Source organism: Alligator sinensis, unplaced genomic scaffold (assembly GCF_000455745.1).
Source record: "Alligator sinensis unplaced genomic scaffold, ASM45574v1 scaffold1177_1, whole genome shotgun sequence".
Classification (NCBI taxonomy): Eukaryota; Metazoa; Chordata; order Crocodylia; family Alligatoridae; genus Alligator; species Alligator sinensis.
The window spans coordinates 1,128,313-1,154,056 of record NW_005842120.1 but is presented as its reverse complement, the minus strand read 5'-3'; the positions used below and the strand labels follow the sequence as shown (position 1 = coordinate 1,154,056).

At 41.4% G+C, this 25,744-nt stretch overlaps 1 protein-coding gene across 1 annotated transcript in view; it reads right to left on the bottom strand.

Annotated features, from left to right (window-relative positions):
* Window positions 1-25,744, bottom strand: part of SYNE1 (spectrin repeat containing nuclear envelope protein 1) — a 522,133-nt gene that overhangs the window by 207,708 nt on the left and 288,681 nt on the right. Inside the window, 11 exon segments of the mRNA XM_025205597.1 lie at window positions 2,708-2,884; window positions 4,730-4,897; window positions 8,068-8,220; window positions 10,193-10,519; window positions 11,689-11,859; window positions 12,453-12,608; window positions 13,368-13,685; window positions 18,739-18,903; window positions 20,656-20,799; window positions 22,982-23,135; window positions 24,170-24,342. Of these exon segments, the coding sequence (XP_025061382.1) occupies window positions 2,708-2,884; window positions 4,730-4,897; window positions 8,068-8,220; window positions 10,193-10,519; window positions 11,689-11,859; window positions 12,453-12,608; window positions 13,368-13,685; window positions 18,739-18,903; window positions 20,656-20,799; window positions 22,982-23,135; window positions 24,170-24,342 (2,106 nt within the window).

Genomic DNA, 25,744 nt, shown 5'->3' with positions numbered 1-25,744 from the left:
CAAGGAACAATGGTAATAAGCTGATGGAGAATAGGTTTAGGTTAGAGATCAGAAGGCAATATTTTACAGTTAGGGTGGCCAAAATCTGGAACCAACTTCCCAGGGAAGTGGTCCTCACCCCTACCTTGGGCTAATTCAAGAGGAGGTTGGGTGATCAACTGTCTGGGGTCTTGTGAACCCAGCATTCATTCCTGCCTGTGGCACGGGGTCAGGCTAGATGATCTGTTCAGGTCCCTCCTGACCCTAGCTACTATGAAACTATGTACAGAATCTAATTATTGGAGGACTGACTTAAATTTGCTCCCCCTGCTACTGTAGGTGGTGGGAAGACAGGTGATAATGGGGGTTGTGTTGGCATAGGTAGTGGTGGGGCAGGAAGTAAAGGGGTAGGCAATGGGGGCGCTGGGGGAGGCAGTGGAGGGAGCACTGGGGAACAGGCAGTAGGGAGGCAGGTGATTAGGAGGCAGGTAGAGTGGAGTCAGCGGAGGAGGCATGCAGTTTGTCTTTTGCTGCCTGCCCCCACACACTAACCCCTCCTTGTGCCCACCCCCCACAGCCTCAGGCTCCCAACACCCTTTTCCCCATTCTGACCCCATCCATCCTCTCTGAACTGTTTCTGCCTCCCATAGCTTCAAGTCCTCACACCCTCTTTCCTCCTATCTCCCCCCACCCAGTCTCTACTCCCTGCCTGCCTCTTCCCTACATCCCTGCTGCAGCCTAGGGCACTAAGCATGGCTCCAGCCCAGCCCCATAGCAGTGGCACTGCTGCTACAGGACCAGACTGGGGCTGTGCTCTGTGTTTCAGGCTACAGTAAGGACAGAGTCTGCTGGCATCGAAGCAAAGGTAAGGGGGAGTGTAATAGGGAGGGAGTGGGCAGAGAAGAGATACAGGGGAGAGACTGGGTGTGGCAAGGGCTTGAGCCCGCAGGGGAGGAGCAGCTGGGGGAGGGGGAGAAGCAAAACTGGGAGGACACCCGCAGCAGCTGCAGCTCCAACCCAGGGTTGGGGCTGGAGCTGGAGCCACAGCAACTTCTTGTCTCCTGCTGGCTCATACTGGATTCTATAACATGTGCTTTTCCCCCACCCCGTGTTAAATGGGGAGAAAACATTATCTTTCAATCAAGTAAATACAGTAATAGACATGCACTGTTGTAGTTCAGTGGTAGAATCCTTGGCTGCCATGTGGGAGACCTGAGTTTGATTCCTGGATGCATGTATATAGCTACAGTCATTGAGGCACTAGATGTCTAGGTTTGGTCTGGCCTTTGGATACTGTCTAAAGTGGGGATAGAAGGTCTGGGCAGTCTCCACTCTTCTATACCTCTGCCTAGGCATATGCGTTGAAGGTCCTAATGATGTCTCATGCATACACCCAGATCCAGAAGGACTAATGACTGCCTACTACTATAGTAATAGAGAACTTCGCAGGTTTGATAGGGGTTTACAGACATGGTTTAATGTGTGCACATGTAGGTGAACTATGAACTCCCTTCTATAGGTGGTCAGACCTTCTGCAACATAAGGAGCAGGCTGAGTTATAGCCCCACTCCCTTCCTCCTCTCAGATTGAGTCTTGCGGGAGCAACAGCTGAAACAGCAGTCTGCACACTAGGGTGCTAAATATCTCACCAGTCCTGGTACAAGTATAGAGGACACAGACACTATCTAGCCCAAATAGTTTGGGAAGAAAAAAAATGTAGGATATGAAATGAATATTATCTTGGTTTTTGTATTTATTTTTGTTATTTTTTCATTGTAAGTCTTTACAGACTCCCCCCCCCCTGGCCCTTCCACCACACCCTTGTTTTAGATACAACAGTCTGATCTCTTAATTGGATCAGCAGAATGACCCAGATAAGACCCTTCTTCAGATGTATATTTTAGTTACACCAGGGGAGACAGAATGTCCTAGCATGCAACTAATGTCAACAAGGGATGTTAGGGCAAAAATCACCCAACAAAAAGGACCCACATAAGGCTATATTCACAATGGCTACCTGGGCAAATTTCATTCTAATAATGTAAAGACCTGACTTGAACCTCACTATCAAAAAGAACTAATAACAGGTTTCACTCTAGACATTCACTAAATGAATATCTCCATTGACTTCAGTAGCACTATTCATAATGTTGAAAATGAAGCAAACAGGTAAGTCTTTGAAAAATCTATATATATGTGACATAATTTAATCCTAAACTTCCTCAAAACAAATAAACCTCAAAATATCTTCAAAGTTATTTGTTTTCAAATCTTTTGTTATTGACTAGTGAGGCATGCTTGTGGATATTTTCTTGCCAAACATTTTTTCCTTCTTTAATAATAAATATAGGAAATGTGCCTTTGTACACTTGGATTAAAAATCCTCAATATCTACCTAGGACATTTCTCTTAAATTTAATGTTTATTTTAAATTCCTGTAAAAAAAGGTTTTTTATGGTAAACTGAAGTTACATTGGGCTAAGTTAGAGCAGTTAGGCCTTATCAAAAAGCCTTAGAATGGAAAATGATAGCACAATTACATTACTAACATACAGTCTCCATTTAAACGGTGGAGTCAGTGTTTATGCAGTTTCGTAAAACATCACATCATTACAGAAATTATTACATAAATGATTCACACCCAATATAAAACACTATTATGCAATATATAACTATCATGTTACATGTAATTATAAATCAATAAAAATATTAGCCAAATAAGACTTACTCTTTGAGCAGTGCTGCAGATGGCTGAATAGCTGTCTCTTGTCCCTTGCAAGTGAGTCTGTATATTTTGCTTAAATTTTGCTTGAAAGTGGTCTGCGCACTGACTGATCAAATAATCTCCTTTATCCTTAAGGCTGTTCAAACTATCTTCAAAGCCTGCAATTTCTTCCATCATTGCCTAAGAAAATTTAGAAAAAGCAACAAGTTCTGAAGAAACAGCCTTATAACAGCTGTTTATGGAGAGCTTTTGAAAGCAGATTATTATAGATGTAATGCTTTCCTTAAAATGTATTTGTCAATGGATTCTGAGAAAAGTTTTGAAAAAAAAAGAGAAAAGAATAATAAAAATTGAGTCCCAGCTATTGGTCTACACTATGTATCAAAGAGTCATTCTCAAAAAGAATCAGGTTTGTCAATCAATACACCAAGTCTGCCACAGTAAATTCATATGCAATAGTATTTTCTAGCACTTTAAAGAACATCTTAAGGGAACCAACATTTTGTATTCACTTTTAAATTAAGTAGTATTTACCTGTCTCACCCCCTCCCTCCTTCCTGATGCTCATCATTTCTTATCTAATACCCAGTGGCAGATTTTGGTATTTAATTATCTTTTGTCCCATTAAAGACAAAGAATGAATTTAGCCCCAAACTCAATAAGAATTTAGCAATCTAGTTGAATGTGCCCAAAATGCCATCCAATGCATCTATTTATACACTATTATGCTAATCAAAATGAGAAAAAATACTCAAGTGAGCAGAAGTAACCCAGAGCACACATCCCTCTTAAGCTCCCAGAACCCCCAGGAACCAGGCCACTTCTACACAAGCCAAAATGGAGGGACACATCATTAAGCAGACAAAAATGACAAATAACTCGTATCAGCAGCACTGATTCATAGATTCATAGATTGTAGAGTTGGAAGGGACCACAATGGATCATCGTGTCCGACCCCCTGCCCCTGGCAGGAAAGAGGACAGAGGTCAGATGACCCCAGCCAGGTGACTATCTAGCCTTCTCTTGAAGTCCTCCAAGCTAGGTGATAGCACCACCTCTCTTGGAAGCCCATTCCAGATCCTGGCCACCCTTACTGTGAAAAATGTCTTCCTAATATCTAACCTAAATCCACTCTCAACTAGTTTACACCCATTATTCCTAGTCACTCCCTGGGGCGCCTTAGTAAACAGCACTTCCCCTATTCCCTGTTGACCTCCCCTAATAAATTTACAGGCAGCCACAAGATCTCCCCTCAGCCGTCTCTTGTGAAGGCTAAAGAGATTCAGCTCTCTCAACCTCCCCCCGTAGGGTCCATCACGAAGACCACTAATCATGTGAGTGGCCCTCCTCTGGACCCTCTCGAGATTCCCCGCGTCCCTCTTGAAGTGTGGCGCCCAAAACTGGACACAGTACTCCAACTGTGGCCTGACCAGTGCCGCATAGAGGGGGAGCATCACCTCCTTTGTTCTATTAGTCATGTACCTGCTACTGCACGGCAAGGTGCGATTGGCCTTGTTGACGGCCTCGTTACACTGCCGGCTTATGTTCATCTTGGAGTCAATTATGACTCCAAGATCACTCTCTGCCTCCGAGCTGCTGAGAAGGACACTCCCCAACCTATAGGAGTTAAACTCAAAACTATCTGTGGTAGTGCCCAGTTCTTTGCCCAATAGCTTAGTGGTTCTAGAATTTGCCTAGGACAGGGGTGAGTTGAAAAGGGGATTCACACCAATATCTCCAATGTCCTAGGTAAGTGCCTTACAACTAGGCTACAAAAGGGGCTGTGTAAGAGCACTCTCCCCATTCCTGTCGAAGCAGGAGCACTTGGCAACCAAGAGTGCAACCAAATTAATTACCGTTAACTCAAACACTATATTTTTCTCATCATTCATTTTTAGTTATTAGAGTAATTATACATAATAGATGACAAAGAAATTACTGTTCCAAAACTGAGGTATGGGACTGTTGGCAAAACAGTTCTTATTTTTAGTGTCCAAAGGCTATGTGTTCAAGTACTAGACCTACCTTGTGACTGGCTAGTTGTTGAGTTATTATTTCCAGGCTGATGCTGTCCATAAGATCAGGGGTGACCAGCCGACTGGACATCTGTAACAGCCACTTTTCCACTTCTTGCAACTCACTGTTGTAATCTTCATGCTCTCTCATTTTTCCTTCTAAACTTTCCACATGTGCCTGTGGGCCCATGCAAGTCAAAATAAAATTTCAGAGATTGCTCAGGGTAAAAGAAAAGATGTCAAAAGCTTCTTTGAAATTGAAAAAGCTAGTAAGAGACTCATCATGCAAACTCATTTACACAAGTAACACTAACATGACTAATTCAACGTGAATGTGTCATGCATATGAGTAAGACTTTTCAGGGTTAAGCCCTACATTTTCAGCCAGGGTGAAATAACATACATAAAAGGTTAATGATGAAGGGAATTAAAGGCTTTATTTGTTTTAAAATGGGGCACTGCCAACTGTATTCAGTTCATTTAAAAATAATGGATTAAACTCTTGGGCTAAGTACAGACAGTCAAAAAGCCTGAGGCTGAATCAGTTCAAACTAGACAGCTTCCTTTAAACTGCACATGTTGAACTGATAATCAACTGAACTGCCATTCAGTTTTGAATTGGGAAAGGCAGGGGGAGGCCTGCACTGACCCAGGCCAGTGTGTGTGGGGGGTGTACTGGAGCACATCTCCCAGCCTTCTGGCCATTGCCACCCCAGCCAAGTGTCCAGCCAAACCCCTGCTGCTCCCCGCCCCCCACAGGGGGTTCAGGAGCCTTCTGTCTGGGTGCCAGCCCACCTTGGGGAAGCCTCCTGCCCAGGAGGTTCCCCTGACCTGGGTTCCCCAGTCCAGGGGAGCCCCACCCATCCTTCACAGCTGCAGATTGCTTCATCTGCTGCCACAGGAGCTGGGGAGGAGTACTCCTGGCCGGGTGCCTGCCCCTGCAGCCTAGCATCTGGACACCAGGGAGCCCCCAGCTTGGTCCCCCCACCCCAGTCCAGGGTCCCGCAGCCTCGGGCAGCCCCAGGATCTGAGGGGAATTCTTCCCAACCTCACCCATTTGCATTAGCTGTTGGAGTCTCAGGGCTGCCCAGAGAGTGGAAGGACATTACTTTTCTCCACTGCATTAGTTTTGCCTCAGACTCACAGCAACAAGGGCAAAACCAGCTGTGGAGGAGCAGGAGAATTTCCCTCCAGTCCCTCAAGCTGCCTAAGACTTGTGGGGGCTAAGACAAGGCTCTAAGGCAAGGCTCAGGAGGAGAAGAAATCCCTCAGCTCCCTGGGGCTGCCCCCAGGATGGGGTAGGGGGAATCCCCCCAAGGCAGGAACTGCCCAGTGCCCCCATGCTGGGCTGCATGGGCAGGCACCCACGCGGAAGGACTCTTCCTTCCCTTCTTTGGCAGCCGCTGAAGCAATCAGCAGCTGGGAAGAGGGAGAGGGGAGGGCAGAGGACTGCCAGGATCTGAAAAGCCAACACCACAGGGGCTTTCCCTTCTCGCATGTGCTGTGTAGACCTTGCTGTGTAGACTCTGGGGGGCTGTTCCCCAGCCCCCTGCCATTGTCTCCTTCCACTGACAGACACAGGCAGGAAGCAGGCTTAGGAGCAGAGGGGCAAGGCAGTCCCTGCTCCACTGGATCAGGCAGCACAGCCCAGGGCTGCAAAGTATCCAGGGATGCTGGGGGACTGTGAGTTAACTTGAACCAGGAAGGGGTCTGGGACAGAAGTTCTACAAATTGGTTTGACCTAAATCAGTTAAGTCTGATACTACATCCAACCAGGTTTATCTTAAACCAGTTTTGGTCATTTTGAAAGCAGTTTATGTGCACTGAACTTCTGTTCTGTTACAGGTTTAAACCAGTTTCCAATCACTTAAGCCAGTTTATGTGTAACTTCTGTCCCTAGACTTTTCGGTACTACACCCAACATAGTCACTCTGTCAAATTGTCTTCTATTTCTATGTGTTTTTCTCTCCCTTGCTGATTTGGTTGGGTGGAAAATAAGGAAAAATTGGAAACCAAATGACCAGACAGGTGAAACTGACATTGACTCTGCACAAAATACGGTCACTTGAACACAGTAAATAAACTGAAAAAAGGATGACAAAGGGCAGAATCCTATTTCACTTTATGTGCCCAAATACCATTTTTTCAGCTGCATAACCTGCCATTTTTGGCACTTGCATGCAGCTTGTGCTCTCACTCCATGTGCAGCATGGACATATAAGTGTGCCCCTGGCTACTGGACAGTAGGCTGCAATTTCATTGGACAGGTATGCAACTCCATTTCCATTTACCTGAAAGCAAAGCCTGGCAAAAACCAGGAGGAAGACCCGCCCCATGGTTTCATCCCAGTAATCAAGTAGTTAGGGCACTTGTGCAGGAAGGAGAAGAACCAGGTCCTTCGGCCCCCTCCTTTTTATACATTCACACTACGCTCAGGGTTGGTTCACTACGTGCCAAAAATGCCATAGATTCTGACCAAAATATGTATTTTGTCCCTCTGTCATTTATAGCAATGTTATGTACAGTACTGTATTTATAGTAGATAAATGAAATTATAGGCTTGGGTGTTATTTTTAAGATATATTTCACTTTTTTTTAATTGCTTGTACATATGCTTGAGGGACACTTACTGTTTGACAATTTGGACAATTGAATACAGCAAAAATCAACATTTTTCTGTGGATTTGGAGAAATATTATTTTCTGCCTTTAAATTACACACACACACACACACACACACACGAGACATTTGCAAATTTGGTTCTTTTCTCAGTCTCCACTGGAAGATGGAACAGCAATTAAAGGGATATAGTCAGGTCAAGCATATGCACAGTGTTCCAACATTGTTTTACTATAGCTTATCACTGCTGAAGGTATCATTTATTAAGAGTTTTAGGAGTTATAATACTTCCAAATATAGACAGACAGACAGAGAGATGTAGGAGTATTATATTTTTAAATTACTGACAAATATTAAATAATGAACTAATGGCTACTTAACTATTAACACCACTAACATAACTTTCTTCAGCATTCAGAATTTTCTTTAGTGAACTCTGATCCAACTACTGATCCAGGTTAACCAGGCATGGCCTGGGATAGCTGACAGGGACATACTACAAGACGATATGGCTTGAAGGCTTTTGAGAGATCATTTATTTTGGAAATGTTTATACACCTTAAAGAGTCCTTCTGTTGGTCTGCATTATAGAAGGAAAGAAAATAGGAGAAGAATGACTATGAGAGGAAAAAGCTTAAGCCCTTCAACTAGAGAAACAATTATCTCATATTCTATGTTAGTGTACTGGAAGGACTCTAGAATGTCCTTCCTAATTTTTTTTTTTTTTACCTTTGCTGTGCTGCAGAGCTCCTGATAACTGGTCTGAAGCTTCTGAATGTTGTCCCTCAATGTAACATCATTCACTAATTCAAGAAGTGCTTCTCCTTTTTCAGTCACTGATTTTATGGAAGGCTCATGAGACAGAACTGTATGTTGTACCGACTAAAAATGGAAATAGCAATAAATGCATGTGGAATGACAACAGTATATACATTAAGGTCACTTCTCAGGCACACCAGTTCTCCTCTAGATCTCTCCCCTCCCACAAAAAGGGGCTGAACCACTACTGTGGCACCATCTTTCCTCTCACCCAGACTCTAGGACACTATTCTCTTTTCCATGGAGCTCCTCAGTAATCCTCAGTAATCCTGGGGACAGCTGCTATTGGAGGGAGTCACTGCTAGCATGGCTGATTCCCTGGAGCTTATAAGAGAGATCCCAGTGTCAAAAAAAACCAACCTGTCACTAAAAAAAGCAGTATGGTGCGCATGACAGCAGTGTGCGCTGCCAGAGACAGAATGCCACAGGAAACACACACTCAGGCATGCGCGCACTCATTTGGATGTGCCCAGTTGGTGCATCTACATCTACATGTGCACTTTACTGAGGAATAGACTAATTAGCTCTGCATTAAAGCGTCACCGTCTACATGTGCACCTACATTAGGGCACAGTAAATTAATTAACTCCACCATATGACAGCGCTGTCGGGGACAGTACTATTTTATGGCTGAGTAGCTTACTCCACTTATATGCACATACAGATGCTAACCACAGGCGTAAATTGTACCCAGCCAGCCCAGCCAGCCAGAGGCCTGCTCTGCCCCAGTTCAAACTGCTGCTGTACACCTGGGAGCAGTTTACTCTGGTTCAAACTGCTCCAGAGTTTCATTAATTACATGTGTAGATGTACCCAATGTGTTCTACTTTCCCCTTATTTCTACTTTTAGACATAAGGAAAGATATATAGCAGCATATGTAAAAACTGTAAGTTACTGGTTTCCTAAATGAGTCTGGTGAGGCATGAAACTGCTACCCAAAATTAAAGTATTCAAGTTGTGCTGTTTTTTGCAACACGTGCAAGCCTGGAGCGTACTGAAAAAAATTACACTACGGTGAGCTCTTTTTACTGCTACTGTTTCATTGTATTCATAGTTGTTTTTAACTTTCGGAGAAAAATTACTTTGCTGCTGGGGTAGCAGCATGGTTACAATATCCTCAAGAGGCCTGAGCTCACACCCTGTTTTGGGGTTGTGCTCCACTCAACCCAGGACTAAATAAGTACCTTGACATTCAGGCAAGGCATGATGCGAGTTAAACATTCCCTGAAATCCCACTGGTACACCTTAACCACCCCGAGTCATTCAACATGGACAGGTCTATAGCTTCTATTTTATTAGACTGTTATGATGATAAATGTTAAAAAAATAATACTAATACTTAACATTTTGAAGCTCAGTGAGTCACCTATGTGTAAATTACACACAAAGGAGAGAGTTGTTAGTTGAAAAAGCAACTCACTAGAGGTTTGTTTTGCTGTATTTCACTGTCAGTTTCTTTCCCTGCTGCAAGCTAACTTCCCATCATCACAGAATTTAAAATGATACCTAATTATGATTGACCATTGTGTAATTTATATTATTATTTAACATGACCCATGAACATGGACCTTCACTTTCAGATTAATCTTTTGATTATTTAAAGTCATACATGTCATTTAGAAAATATAAATATAACCAAAAAAAATAGTAGTAGTAAAGGAAGTGTTCCAGAAACTGTAGAAATTCTATTCTGACTTTCAACAACTTTATATCCAGATTAACTTCTATCAATATAAATGGATTTTAAAAATACATAGTTACATGCATAGAAATGAGAAGAGAAATTGGCCCCATGAGGGTAATTTTCAGATGTGGAAGCTTTACTGGCACAAAAATTCCACGTTTGGATGCCACTGAGTCTCAAGACTAGGCACAATGCATTTCTACACTTTAATATTGACTTCAGCACCTAGATAATGGCTTTACAGGAATGTATTAATGTCCCCACAGTAGAAAGTGGTTATCAACGATGTATTATGAGAATTCTATCTCAAAGTTTAATTGACATGGTGGAATGACAGCAATCTGTTTTACCTTATACTTGGACAACTGGGCTTTTTTCTCATATAATTCACTTTTGGGTTCCACTGGAATGTGCAATATAGACTGGCACTCTGTCAACCACTGAGTCTGTGCTTTGTACTTGTCTGAGAATTCCTTTGTCAACTGAAGACACTTCTCTAAGACTGTATGCTCCTTTCTGATACAGCTGGCCAGCTCTTCAAGCTCTTCTACATAATCATCAATTTCTTTTTTTAACTGGGCAGCTTCATTTTCCTCCATGTACTGAAGAGCCCGCTCTCCCTTTTCACGAGCAGATTTCAGCAAACTGTGTCCCATGTCCATGTCAGTTAAGAGAAGCTGTACAAGGAAGGTTAATAAAGTAGATGAAGTATGAATCCTTCATTTGTTTATTCTTTAGTTTTGAAGCCAAAGAGTTCCTGCCAGCATTATCTTTTGTAAACTACTGATGCCAAAGATAGGAGTGAGCTACTGAACCTGAGCAGCCTCCTTGCTGACCATGGTCATGCCTACAGTATTGAAATGAGATGTCCTTGCAGGCAAGTATGGACAAGTTTCCACTTAATCTATAGGTATTGCTCCTAAAGACAAATATAGAAATTCAGGTACAGATTGTTACCTAAGCATATGGATTTCACTCTCCATAACTAACAATCCAGGAACTTCAAAAATACTAAAATCAGTGTAAAGCACAGATAACTAAACAACTTAAATTCGCTCCACCAATGTATTGCAGAACAGTGAATTATGATATAACATACAGTGGGATTAACATACATTGTGTTGCTTTGATCAATATTTCAAGGGCTGGTTTAAGGAGCACAGATACCAGAGAATATCATTCTTTCTCTTTTGCTGCTAATTAAGTAGGATAGTACAGAAGACATAGTAGAATGCACCTCACAAAGAAATGAAAGCTTTTGCTATTTAAAAGTTACAGTGTTTTAAAACTACAAAACAGAAAAAAATCTGAAACTTGTAATAAAATGTCAGGTGTTTAACGAGGAATTATCGTTACAAGTCTGTACACAAATAAAAAAAAACACAAGCTACACAACAAAAAGTGGAAAGCAAAACAGTTGAAAGCTGTTATTTGGCATAGTAGGTGTAAATGCTGCAAGACAATTGAAGCATTCATTCAAAGTGCAAGGTGACTTCTACCACTGGCTCAGTTCTATGGCAATAGGTAATCTTGCTTCCTCTAAAATATTTCCGCATGATCATTTGAGTGTTTTATTATTATTATTTTAAATTACCATTTACTAGAAGAATAGGATTTTACATCATCCAGAAATTCCATGATTAACAAGTTATCAAATTGTTAATCCAATACTACCACACTCTGCATATAATGAGAACAGAATATTTTTATACTCAGTGTTCTCATCACTGCTAATTATGCTGGTAAACTACTCTGGAATGTTAAACCCAGATTTTTTGTTATTAATTTAAACATAAGAACTAATAAAATTAATCACAATAATATTAAGAGAACAAATGTGCTGTACCTCTAGCTTCTGCATTTTTTTCTCCATAGCTGTTTTATCTATTACATCGGTCTTGGTGATCACATTTTTGAAGTTCTTGTTAGTAGCTCCATACCAGTCTGTGTAAGTACTGAAACCCAATTCAGATTCCTCCATACTCCGAATCTCTTCTTCCAGGAACTTTATTTGTTCCTTCAAACAAATTGTGGAAAAAATAGGAATGTTTATAAAAACTAGATGTTTTGCATTGGGATGATGACTTCTAGTTACTACTGAAGTTAGCTGAAAGGCTGGTATCAGAAACAATACTCTGAACTATCTAGCCCACTGAAATCTGGGAAGGTTGTATATATCTGAGGACATTGCATGATGGAGGATTCTACAGTTGTGAATAACTTCTGCAAATAATCCCCAGTAATAAAAAGATCATGCTATATCAGTTTTCTAATTGATTTAGCAAATTATGAATGAACTAGCAAATTGCCTGTCAAGAATGATGGGGGGGGGCTCCATCCCCGCCATCATGGTGGCGCTCTGCCATCGCCTCCAAGTTTCATAGTTCCAAGACTCCCTCCCACCATTGCATCTGGCCCTGCGACACACCCCACCGACTCCTCATCTGGCCGCCTGTATGTATGTCAGCCTGTGCAGAGCATACGGATTGGTCATTTCAGTAAGCACTGTCATTGGCTGCCAAGACAACCAATCAGAGTGCTCCAAGAGCATTACAGACACACAGACAGACAGACAAAGTCTTTTATATATATAGAATTTCCACCATTTACCAGTACATGAAGTATAAGCGCTTGGTATCGAGATGTAAGCTGGGTAGCCTGACTCCCCATTCTACTAGTGGTATGACTTTCCTCCAGGATTTGCTGAGCCAATATCCCAACTTCCTCCACATCCTCCTTGTAGAGAACAATTTCTTCATGCCATTTCTGATACAAAGAAGGAGATGACCTTGGTCAGTTTAAGTGACTACAATTAAGTGTTTAAATAATATGAGCAATTTAGCTTTAGCTATGTTGAGGCATAACTAGGTGACAAACAGCAAATAAATGGTTGTAGCTCTGACATGGACAACATGAGGGATGAATAATAAAAAATGGAAGGAATGAAGCAGAATCCTACAAAGCTGAGCCAAATGAACATGTTACATGTTTCTCTTCATACAATCGGCTTAATTTTAGTAATTCATTTCAAATAGTAGTTAAAAAAAAAAAAACTACTGCACATCAAGGGGACACTTGTCTGTTGGCATGCTCGAAATATGACAATAAAAGTGAAGATTTCTACCCTTCAAATCAATTCCCTGAATTCATTTAGACACAGGTCCTCCTTTTGCTGACTCCGAGAATTTTCTACTCATTTATTTTTGTTGGCATGGCAGAGTTATTCATGGGAGAGTGAGCTGAGTTCTGCTCTGGTTCCCACATCAACTGAAGTGATAAATACATTTCCACTCTAGGACTGACCTCTGCCCTCAGTCAAGACTGTGCATTCTACAGGCAAATGGAATTTCATATTCTTCTGTGAGACAGCACCACTGGCAAAAACATCTCTTCACATGTAAACTCAGCTAGACTTTGATCTAGACTTACTGAGAGACAATGGCAATGCTGCATTGATAGCCATTTTCCGAGACTAGAACTATGAGTGTATAATCCACCTCTCTGAAATAGATGTATATTGTTTACCTTCATTTGCTGTAGCTGGATCTCCTTTGTTGCTCTGTCAGATTGCCGACCAATCCTGATATTAACTTTTTCCTCAAGGCTCTTCAGCCAGTCATCTACCTTCTGAAACTTATTCTCCATTAACCGCAGTCTGCTCAGAGTGGTGTTCAGTTGGGTTCTGGCCTCAGAGAGTCTGTGCTGGTAAACTTGCCAGTCCTGTCGTACAGATTCTAGGACCCGGTCTTCTACCTGGGGCATTCCCCATGGTATCACCTCCTCTCTGGCATGAAGTGCTGCATTTAATAATGCCTGCCCCTCTGCACAATGCACTTGTAATTCCTGCAAGTGTATAATCACAAAGGTAATTTCTCTTATTTTACATTAACCAGGGTCACCATGTTTTGCACAGTGGGTATGAATCCTGCCACCATTCAGGTCAACTGGAAAACCCACAGTACTTTTGAGGGAGCCAGGACTTCACGCAGTATATTTAAGGTTGAATATACTTTATAACACCCAGAAGAATGTTCTTTAATTTAGGCAAGCAGGGGATTTTTTTTTTAATGCTAGCACTAATGTTGACAATGGGTCAATGATTAAAATCAGGGAGAGCCTTAGGGACAAAATGTGTGCTGTATCCCTCCAATAAGCTTCTGAGCATATGCAATTTTCAAGACATAGCATGGCAGCTGGAATGGGAGCCTGGAATACGTGCATCCATTTGGAACATCCATGAACTCAAGACTTTCCAGCTGGCAGCCAGAGACGTATTAGAGTGCCAATGGGCTGATTTTTTAAAGCTTAATCTATTTCATTAGATTCCTGGACCTGCTACTGAATGCTTAGCCAAATGCTTATTTTCACTCCGCTTAAGCAGTGACAGTGTAAAGAGCACCACATTTCAGATACAGTTAATTAGAAAGGCATACAGAAGTAGGGAACCAGCTGATGTGGAGGAGGTGTATGGCTCAGGTTGCTTATTAACACATATATCAATATTTTCCTATATATATTAATATATTGTTACAAGTCAATTAACAGATTTATACATTAAAAATTGTTTCTTCAAGTGTATTAAATCTTGTAAGGTGGCAGGATCTTCATATATCTATTTGACTATCAACATGTAACCAGGAAATGGCCTGAACAAAGTACAGGATGTGATGTCCTCTTGTTTTATGATTAGGATTTTTGTAGCAGGGAACATGGTCCTATATCTAGAGTCTCTTGAATGTATATTAACAACCATTAACAGAAGCAAGATATTGGCTGCTGTGGTCCCCCTGCTTTACCTATGACAGGTTAGGGTGTCATAGATTCATAGATGTTAGGGTAGGAAGGGACCACAGTAGGTCATCAAGTCCAACCCCCTGCCCCGGGCAGGAAAGAGTGCTGGGGTCAGATAACCCCAGTTAAGTGCTTGTCTAGTCCAGTCTCCTCTTGGAGACCTCCAAGGTAGGGGAGAGCACCACGTCCCTTGGAAGCCCATTCTAGATTCTGTCAACCCTTACTGTGAAGAAGTTCTTTCTAAAGTCCAACCAAAATCAGCTGTCTGTCAATTTGAGGCCATTGTTCCTAGTTACTCCAGGAGGTGCCCTAGTAAATAGAGCATCTCCTATTCTCTGCTGCTCTCTCCTGATGAATTTACAGGCAGCCACAAGATCACCTCTCAGCCTTCTCTTGCAAAGGCTGAAGAGATCTATTTCCCTCAGTCTTTCTTGTACTCATTCTCTCCTTATAGGGCCTTGTCTGCAGGCCTTTGACCATACAAGTGGCCCTCCTCTGGACCCTCTCAAGATTCTCTGCATCCCTCTTGAAGTGCAGTGCCCGAAACTGGATGCAGTACTCCAACTGGGGCCTGACCAGTGCCACATAGAGGGGAAACATCACCTCCCTGGGCCTGTTTTTCATGCATGTGCTAATGCATGATAAAGTGTGGTTAGCCTTGTTGATCACTTCGTCACATTGACAACTCATGTTCAACTTGGAGTCAACTATGACTCCAAGATCCCTTTCCACTGCTGTGCTGCTAAGAAGGTCATCCCCCAGCCTGTAAGTGTGTTGGAGGGTTTTTTTTGCCCAGGTGCACCACTTTGCACTTGTCTTTGTTGAACTGCATCCTATTTCATTCTCCCCATTTTTCCAACCTGTCCAGATCCACCTGGATCCATTTCCTACCCTCCGGTGCATTAACTTTGCCCCATAATTTGGTATAATTTGCGAACTTGGACAGGGAGCTCTTCACGCTCTTGTCCAAGTCACTAATGAAGAGATTGAATCGCACTGGTCCAAGGACTGAGCCTTGTGGGACTCCATTGCCCACATCTTTCCAGGTTAGTATCGACCTGTCCACCACCACTCTCTGGGTGTGACCCCTAAGCTAATTTGCCACATCACAAATCTACATCACAGTCTGTCAGTGTATTTACAAAAACAGAATGAGATACCGTATCAAAAGCCTTCTTAAAGTCTAGGTAGGTGACATCTACCTCGATTCCTGTGTCTAAGCATTTTGTGACCTAGTCATAAAAAGAAACAAGGTTAGTCAGGAAGAATCTACCTGAAGTGAATCCATGCTGATTTCCTTTCAGCATTATTTCCTCTGCTGGGCTCCCACAAATGTGATCCTTAATGACTTTTTCTAGAGTTTTCCCAAAGATGGAGATGAGACTAACTGGCCTACAGTTTTCCGGTTCCTCCCTCCTCCCCTTCTTGAAAATAGGAACTACATTGGTCCCTTTCCGGTCCTCTGGGACCTGACTGGAGCACCATGAGTCCTCGAACAGCCATGCCAGCAGCTCTGCTATGACACTGGCCGATTCCTTCAGCACCCTTGGATGAAGTTCATCTGGGCCTGCTGATTTGAACACATCCAGCCCCTCGAAGTGCCCCTTCACTATGTCTGCACTAACAGTTGGTGGGCTGGTGTCCCTCCTGTGTCTATCTATGATCCAACTGGGAGATTTGTCTTTGTCTGTGTCTAGGAATACAGATGCAAAGAACTCACTGAAGAGCTCAGCTTTGTCCCCCTCTCTGTCACCAATTGCCCTAGTTTTTTCTATAGGGGTCCTATGCTACCCTGCACCCTACTTTTGCTCCCTATATACCTGAAGAAGGACTTTTTGTTGTTTTTAATTTTTGTTGCCAGCCTAAGTTCTAATTCTGCTTTGGCCTTCTTAACTGATTCCCTTAAAGTGCGAGCCAGGGAGCTTTACTCCTTCTTGGTAGCTACCCTCTATTTCCACAGCCTGTATACCCCTTTCTTTGCCCTTAGGTTTTCCTGGACTTCCCTGTTCAGCCAAGAGGGTTTCTTGGCCCCTTTGCCCCCTTTTATGTGCGAGAGGATTGTCTCCTTCTGCGCATGTAGGACCACTCCCTTGAGGAACAACCACACTTCCTGGACCCCCATGTCATGTCTTGTGTTGTGTCAGAGTGACTGTAGTTACACAAAGAGATTAGATTGTGGATTTGTACACAATGGTTTGGATAGGGATGATCCTGCTTCAGGCAGGGGGTTGGACTAGGTGACCTATAGAGATCCCTTCCAACCCTACTGCTCTATGATTCTATGACATAGGACGCACCATTAGGTTGCTAAATCTAATCCCAGAACAAAATGAAAATGTTATTTCTATAAAGAAACAATGAGGGAGAATCACCTGTTCAAATATTCTCAAGAGAAAAATCCTCATCAGAAGTTTTTCAATACTTTTCTGCCACACAAGGATTTTTGAAGTTGTAATGTTTCAGCAAGATATGCGTGTTTGACCACCCTGATCACATAAGTTACATTTATTCCTTTAAGAAAACCTAGACTACAACAGTATATATATATTTGGGGTTAGAATACTCAGCTTGTATTCTAAATTGCCCCCCTGACATCATATATAGATTGTATTTTATTAATAATGTACAGGTATTTTGTGTTACCATTAGGTCAAGAACAGACATAATATGTTCAAAGTCAGTTGAAATCATAACAGAAAGATTCCATGAAGGCCAAGTGATGAAAAAGTTAAAACTCCAGCTGGCACTTGTGAGAATCAGGAAGAAACAGGAACCATGTTTTGCATCCTCAGTATCCAAATCAATATCCAGCATTAACAGAAAAGCAGATCTATCTCAGTGTATTCAGTCCTGTAGCTTATATTAAGTCCTGATTCTACTTCCTTAAAATGAAACCCAAGACTTCCTTTTCTTATTAGCCATCTGAAGACAATTAAATATGAATATGACCACAGCTCAGGTGAAAACTGGTGCCAAAGTAGAATTGTAAAGGTATTTAGATACTAACAGGGTATGTCTGCATGTGCTATTAATATCACTGAATAAACTCTGGTGCAGTTTGCATGGGAGTATATTGTTCCTGCATTCCATGTTTGCACCATGTTTGCTGTGAAGTGGGCTGGCTGGGGCATAAGGGTGCTTCAGTGTAGGGCTAGCTGGCTGGCAACCCTCACACTGAAGCACCCTCATGCCCCAGGCAGCCTTGTCAGCATCTACACATGCACTGCAGCAGAGTAATTAACTCTGTTGTAGGATAGTACTTGTGTCTGGCAGTACTATCCTACAGTGAAGTTAATTAATTCTTCCATCCTAATACCACTGCATGTATATGGTGATGTTTACCGGCAGAGCTTAATTAGTCAGCTCTGCAGTATACATCTCATGTAGATGCGCCCACAGAGAGGTGTACGTGGGATTTTCACTGGTAATTTCCACTCATTTTAATGGAAATTAGGTACATTTGAAAATTCCACTAAGCACTTTCCTACATATTTAGATAACCAAATACTTTTAAAACATTGGCCATTTTTTTTTTAAAACAAAATATACTGGAGTCAGGTTAAGCAGCTGCTCTGTTCATATGGTATAGCACTACAAATAAAAGAAAAATAGCACTACAGATAAAATCCTGGCCTCTTGAAGTCAATGGTAAACTCTTTTTGACTTCAATGTAAACAGCATTTCAACCCTCAAGTTCAAAATAGACAGGATGCTTTGACATTTTCCTAGAGTTCCATGAATCTGCTTTTTATGAAATGGCTATAAATTATATTATATAGCAATATTGTCAAAAAACTGTCGCCTTTCCATTGATTTCAATGGAAACAGGATTTCACCCCTGATTTTTAAGACTAGTCTCCCATTTGGTGCTAATACTATTTATGGCAAAAAAAATCGACTTTCAATCCCCAAATCAAGCAACTAAATATCTGCAAGCCATTATTTGGGCCTGCAAAAAGGAAGCTCTGTTGAAATATCAAGTCCTATAAATTTTTTGCATTTTCTCAGTGTGTTTACAAACAGGATAAGTGATGCATTTATATTATGTGAATATCTATTATCATCTAGTGGAATTTTTTGAGTTTGCATCTCTCTCGTTCTCTACCTGTAGATCCCGGAGTGTTGCCTCATGTGTCTGAGCATCACCTTCAAGATGAGATAAACATTCAAGCTTTTCCTGTTCCTTTTCTAGCCAAACTTCGAAGGCCTTCAGATCTTTTTGGTACTGATGATGTAAATGAAGCAATCCCTTGGCTTTGGTTACTGCTTCCTGTTTATTAAAAATATTTGATTAGTGTTACATTAAGTTAAGAAATTTTAATTCCTAAAAAGGAACCCAAACTGCAGAAGTGTAGAGATGAAGATTAACTTTCTTGAAGATGAACAGAGTCTGGGTTCATGAGTTTGATTTGGTCAAGAACAAATAAAAGAAATGATATCCATGAAAACAGAGATTCATATATGAACTTTCGGTAAGTTTGGGGGTTTTGGATCTGGACTTTAGGTCTGGATTTATTTTTATTTAAAACTTAGATGTATAACAACAGTAGGTCTTGATTTTATTTCATTTACTTTTTTATAATAGTAGACCTCCATTAACTTCATTAGAATGATTTCTCAGTGACAACTTGGAATTCAACTTATTCTTTCCAGGAATTGTCTGTCAATTGCAAAACAATACTCATTCCACCTTATAATCAGAATATAAAAGGTGTAGCAGGGCAGCTTTGGGCTTAAAGCAGCTGTGCAATGCATGAGGCAGCACCAGCTCTTGCTGTGCCAAATGAGATGGTGTGATCAAAATTTCCATAGCTATACGTAACAATCAAAAGTAATTCTTTAGAAAAAATTATGATTTCAGCCTTCATCTGTCTGTGCTACTGATTCCTAAGGGTGTGCCAAGACATCCTGTTACAGATCCTCCTAGGGGTAAATACTCTCCTCCACCATCTAGCACCCTGCACCTGCCCTAGCTACTTCAGCGGTACCTGTAGCTACTCCTCTTGGGATTGTTGCTGTTGCTATATTCCCTACCCCAAGGCAGCCTCTGTGCCAACCTCCTTCCCCACGCTCCCAGCAGCACATTCTGCTGTGACTGGGTGGGTGGATAAATGCCCCAGCCTGGCTTGTCCCCTTCACTTCTGCCCTACTCCTGGGGCCAATAGAAGAAGATACAAGGGTGGTTGCTGGTATGTGAGACCATGCAGGAGCAGCCTTAGCAGCAGGGGCTATCCTTGCCCCCTGAGAGCTAGGGATCAGGAGGGGGCAGACAGTAGAAAGAGCAGGACACAGCAAGGTGAGCTTTGCCTCCACCACCCTTAAGAGGTACCAGGTAGGTTGGTGATTCTCAACATTTTTTGCCTTAAGGTCCCCTCTATATCTTTTCTGAATTTAGATCTAGTCTTTTCTGAATTTAGATCCCATTTTTTTCTGATTTAGATTACACCTCAGTAATTTTCAACTAGGATGCTTTGCAATTCAGAAGAGTGTGCTGCCAATTTTAATCCAGAAAAAAGGATGCTCTGAGTACCAACATTTTGGGAAACACTGGTCTGTATTATAAAATTCACCCAAATCCCTTCTGGGCTAATGTTTGGATTTCACTTGCTAGTAACCTCTATCTTTAGTGATAATCATTTGTAAAACAGGGATTTCTATGAGTTAATAAGTGTTTACATCAGCTGCATGGCATATATTCATGTACAAACAAAAATTCTGTATTTTCAGTGATGTTCCTTTTAGACATGATGGATGAGATTCTAGTCAAACTGAAGTAAATTGTAGTTTTACTGCTGAATTTTATGGAACCAAGATTTCACCCATTGCTTTTTCCTTATTTAGAATCCCGGTTTCTTTTCTACAAAGTTCCAAATCTCCATTAGTACTAAAAGGATATGGTGACAAATTAATAACATGATATGTTATTCACTATTAAATTATAATAGAAATAATATAAAGACCCTTTCTGCTTTTACCCCTTGCTCAAAGAAAAACATTATAATGTTGTCAAGACAAATTGTACCATTGTCTTGTGTTTGAGGAACTTGTATCGTTCCTGAAGGTCTTGGAGTTCAAGTTGAGTTACATAATGTTCAGTCATGCTTGAGCCTTTTGCTTCAATAGTCTCTAGTAGGCTGTTGTGACTCAACACTTCTTCATTGAGTAGCTGCAAAATACAAAGAGCAGATGAATAATTTACCAATGAACAGCATTAAAATAAGGCTACAGCCATGCTGTCATTCTTTTCTTTTTTCTAGTTTACATGTGAAGTGATTAGAGGTGTGTGATTAGGGGTGCACTGTGCACAATTCTCCCATTGGTCAGGGGAGAGTAGAAGGAAAAGGAAAATAAATACCTATGGTAGATGTCACCCACCTCTCTTCTACTCTACCTTTCAGTAGTGCATGAAGTCACTGACTTCCCTTTTTAGTTGAGCTATTTATTGAGGGTCATATTCTGTAACTTGATGCACCCTGCCGTGTTCCAAATAATTTCCAAATCACATTTTGTGCAGGTCCACTTCATTATTCTCTCCGAGATCATAAACCCTCAGCCCCACATTGCTAGAGCTGCAGACAGTGAATTTCAAAAATCTATGTTCAGAACTCAAGATGTATGATCAAATCTTAATGAGCATGACTCACCTTTGCTCTGCCCACTGGGGAGTCATTTAGACCATGCAAAGGCATCAGACATTTTACAAACTTAAAATAGTGGTGATTTACAATGAGTTTCAGTTTTCATTCCCTTTTCACTGGAGTTAACTACACTACAGGGCAACAATGAGTTAGTGCCATTAGGAACATTTGAATCCTAATGTTTGGTTAAGTAATAGTGTGATCTGACTAAGATATTTTATAGTTTAGACAATTTACAGAAGTTTATGGTCTAGAGTGATGCCCCAGGTGTTTAACTCAAATGGTCATTAGCTGTCTTGAAATATCACTATTGCTGTTATTTACCTTTTAAGAGTAACATATGAGAAGAAGATAAAGCTGAAGAAGATTTATCAACAAAAACTTTTTATTTTAAGTCACTTAGTTAGAATTTAGAAGCACAATGCATGTAGTTAACAAATTTAGAGTTCAGTCCATTTGAAGGCTCCCTTTTTCAATCCATTCAAAAATAGATTAAAGTTTTTAAGCAAATCATTCAAAGCTACATTGGCAAAACCACTTGAAAGTCACAACTGTAAAATAAATTGTTTTAATACAAAAGTAGCCACTTCTATTCCCATACACAGAAAAATTATAATAATATTAGATACTATGGATTAACTACAATAGAATTTCACCTTCACATTGATAGGTGTGGTTTGTTTTTTGGGTTTTTTTTCATGTACTATTCACGGTACTGATCTTTTGCTAGAAATTACTCAAGTGCCTCAGTAATAAATAAGAAATCAAAACTTCATTCTGAATAACTGACTGTCTGGTTGGTTTCTATTGGTCACAAAGCAGAAATATTGAAGTATCAAATATATATTTCTTTTTATTTTAGATATTTTTACCATGCTCATCACCATAACAAGTAAGTCTGTTATCACAAAGCACATTTATATGAGATATTTACTGTGCAGTAAATGTCTCAGCATTTGCACATGCTCCTCTATTAGGGTGCACAAAACTAATAATGTCCACAGAATGGTAGAACTTGTAAATACAAGTCCTAATCAGCTGCAGAGTTTTTACGTGTGTAGCAGTGCATGTGTAGATGCTGGGCTGGCTGGCTGGGGCACAAGTGTGCTTCAGTGAGGAGGCTGCCTGCCAGCTAGCTCTGCACTGGAACAACCTCATGACCCAGCCAGCCCTTCTGTAGCACACTGGGTGCCTATACATGAGCAGCAAGGCAATTCTGATGTGCTGTAATTACAGCACGTCGGAGCAGATTCAATTAATCCAGTCTGCTGGGGCATAGTAATTACCACACTCCAGCAGCCTCCAGCATCTTGTGTATCAGTGTCCCCATGCTTAACAATGGCAATGGGGGCACTTTATCTAAACGTCATTCAACAAGCTTTAGATAAAACATCGCTGCCGCCATTTTTAAGCACAGGGATGCTGATACACAAGATGCTCCAGGCACTTTAATCAGAGAAGCTCTTGGAGCTGCTCTAATTAAAGAGCCTCCCCATCCCCACGAGCATGTGTGTAAACACCATTTTGCTGGGTTGGAGCAGGCTGGCAGGCTGACCTCCCCAGACCCCTGCCCACTGCTGCTGCTGCAACAAGCTCCGCAGTTTATTGCTGTGTGTTAATGGCTCATGTAGATGCACCCACATAGGAATAATAGTTTTATTCTGTCACCAAAAAGGTTTCTTCCTTAAAATGTAGTAACAATGCACAAACCTTTGCTTTACCAAGAGCAGCTGACTTTTCCCTCAGTTCTGCACACTCTCTCTCAGAAGCATTCAAGCTTGCTTCTACTTTATCCATCCAGCAGGAAAATTGACGAATATCATCCTGGTAACTTGTCCACTTGGACAGAGCTCCTTCCAGCTGACTACAATTCAAAAATACATATCAGCTGAGATAACTGGCATTGCTTCTTACTCTAGAAATTAGATAAAGTGATATGCAGTCATCCTAGCTAGATATTTTTTAGGAGAAAGTTTGAAGAGAGAGATATCACATGCTAAATTGCCTTGGAGGGAGCTGACAAACTACTACATATCTTGATTGACTGCTTAAGGATGTGGTTAGTAAGGGTACCTTCCCAGAACTGGATAGAGGATGGCAAGGGCATAATGTAGGATACAGGATTTGTGGTGGATACAGGTGGTTTGGATTCCAGGAATACTGTGTAAACACATATATACCAACTCATATAAATATGTGGGTCAAGTGTGGTATAAAGGAATCAAATCCTGAAGTACTGACTAAAAGTACCTCTCCTTCTCATGCGTTAGAAAACAGTTGCTATCTATGATAAGCCATCTTGGTTGTTTGAAATTTAAATGTTTGTAATTAGCAATACAGCAGCAGGCTGTGTTTTTCTTTATTTTCTTTTTCTTTCACTATTGCCAACATGATAGAGATTACCAAAATTATATTATAATATTTTGAATAACACTTAACCCCTCAAGCTTAATCCTTTGAGATCATGTCTACCTCATACAAGGTTTCTAAGGCCATAAACTCCTACAACAAAGGACTGGACCCTTCATTTTGTCAATGTTCCTGTTAGTTGGCTTTCAGCACCTGAGTTTCATTTCACAGAGAAGTTAAAATAGCTGAATGCAATTTAAAAATAAAATTTACCATCAAATAATGAAGAAAGAGACTGTTTCTAAGGGTAACACAGTCTCACTGTAAATATACTCCTAGTTAAATTCTTCACTAAGTTTCTATTATTATTACTATTTATTTGTATTATTATAGTACCTGGGTCACTTAGTCTCAGACAAGGTCTTTACTGTGCTATGTCCCTTTAGTCTCAGTTTGACTCTTGTAATTCAAAGACTTTGGAAGGTAACTTTGTAATATTTTCAACACTGTTATTTTCAGTAGCCAATCTCCACACAAGTCTCCTTTTACCTTTTACAGTGAATGCAAGCAGACAAGAGGGAATCCCATGTGTCCTTAAGTGTCTGTAGCTGCTGTTCAATGACAGGCACTCCTTCTGGAGACGAGTTCTGCAGAACAGATTCTCCTCTTGTTAGCACCATTTTCATCTGGATTTCTTTCTCCTGTCTGACTGATAATAGGCCCTGGAAAACAAACAAATGTTGTCCTGGTCTTATTGTTAATGGGGCATTGGTGCTCCTTTCTGCCACAAGGGGAAGAAATGGATAATAGGCTTCACTGGCAAAAGAGCTGCTCTACATTGAAGGAAACAGAGAAGCTGTCATTTGGGAAAGTGGGGCTGAGAGTTAAGCCTCTTCAGGGAAACAGGCCTTTTAAAGGACAGATTCAGGCCATACTAAAACCTCCTAAAGAGGGCCACTAGTTTTATGGATGCTGAGTCAAGAGGGCTGTGCTATGCTGGTTTTTAGTGCAGGACACAGAGGAGGAGGAGCTGGGACTCTGACTATAGTACTATAATGTTCCATCAGAAAACAAGTGATATTGGGTGATGAAAAAGGTTTATTTCAGCAACATAAAAGGGATTTAAGACCTAGTAACAGTACCAGTGTATTTCAACATAAAAACATGGGGACCCCATGATTGCCAGTTCTTATAATACCACTGTGATTCTTGCAACATCTGGAGCATCTTATTTGCTTTTCATATGCCTAAGTGGAATATATGTAGCCATGTAGCTGAGTCATGTACAGGCTGAGAATACCCTCCAGGAAAATAGAATCACCGTTGCATATACTTCCTGGGAATAAAAGGGAGGGGATTGGTCCTCCTACTTTTGATCCCAATATCTATCTATCTCACCTCCATCCTAGGCAAAGTCTTTGAAAAAATTATCAAGGCTCACATTTGCGAGAGCCCGGCAGGAAAAATTATGCTGAGGGGAAACCAGCACGGGTTCGTAGCAGGTAGATCATGCCTGACTAATCTAGTCTCTTTTTATGACCAGGTTACAAAACACCTGGACGCAGGAGTAGGGGTTGACATCGTTTTCTTAGACTTCAGGAAGGCCTTCGATATGATATCGCACCCCATACTGGTGAACAAGTTAAGAGGTTGTGACTTGGATGACTACACAGTCCGGTGGGTGGTGAATTGGCTAGAGGGTCATACCCAGAGAGTCGTAGTGGATGGGTCGGTATTGACCTGGAAGGGTGTGGGCAGTGGGGTCCCGCAGGGCTCGGTCCTTGGACCGATACTCTTCAATGTCTTCATCAGCGACTTGGACGAGGGAGTGAAGTGTACTCTGTCCAAGTTTGCGGATGACACAAAACTGTGGGGAGAAGTGGACACACCGGAGGGCAGGGAACAACTACAAGCAGACCTGGATAGGTTGGACATATGGGCGGAAAACAACAGAATGCAATTCAACAAGGAGAAATGCAAAGTGCTGCACCTAGGGAGGAAAAATGTCCAGCATACCTACTGCCTAGGAAATGACCTGCTTGGAGGCACGGAAGCGGAAAGGGATCTTGGAGTTCTAGTGGACTCCAAGATGAACATGAGTTGTCAGTGTGACGAAGTCATCAG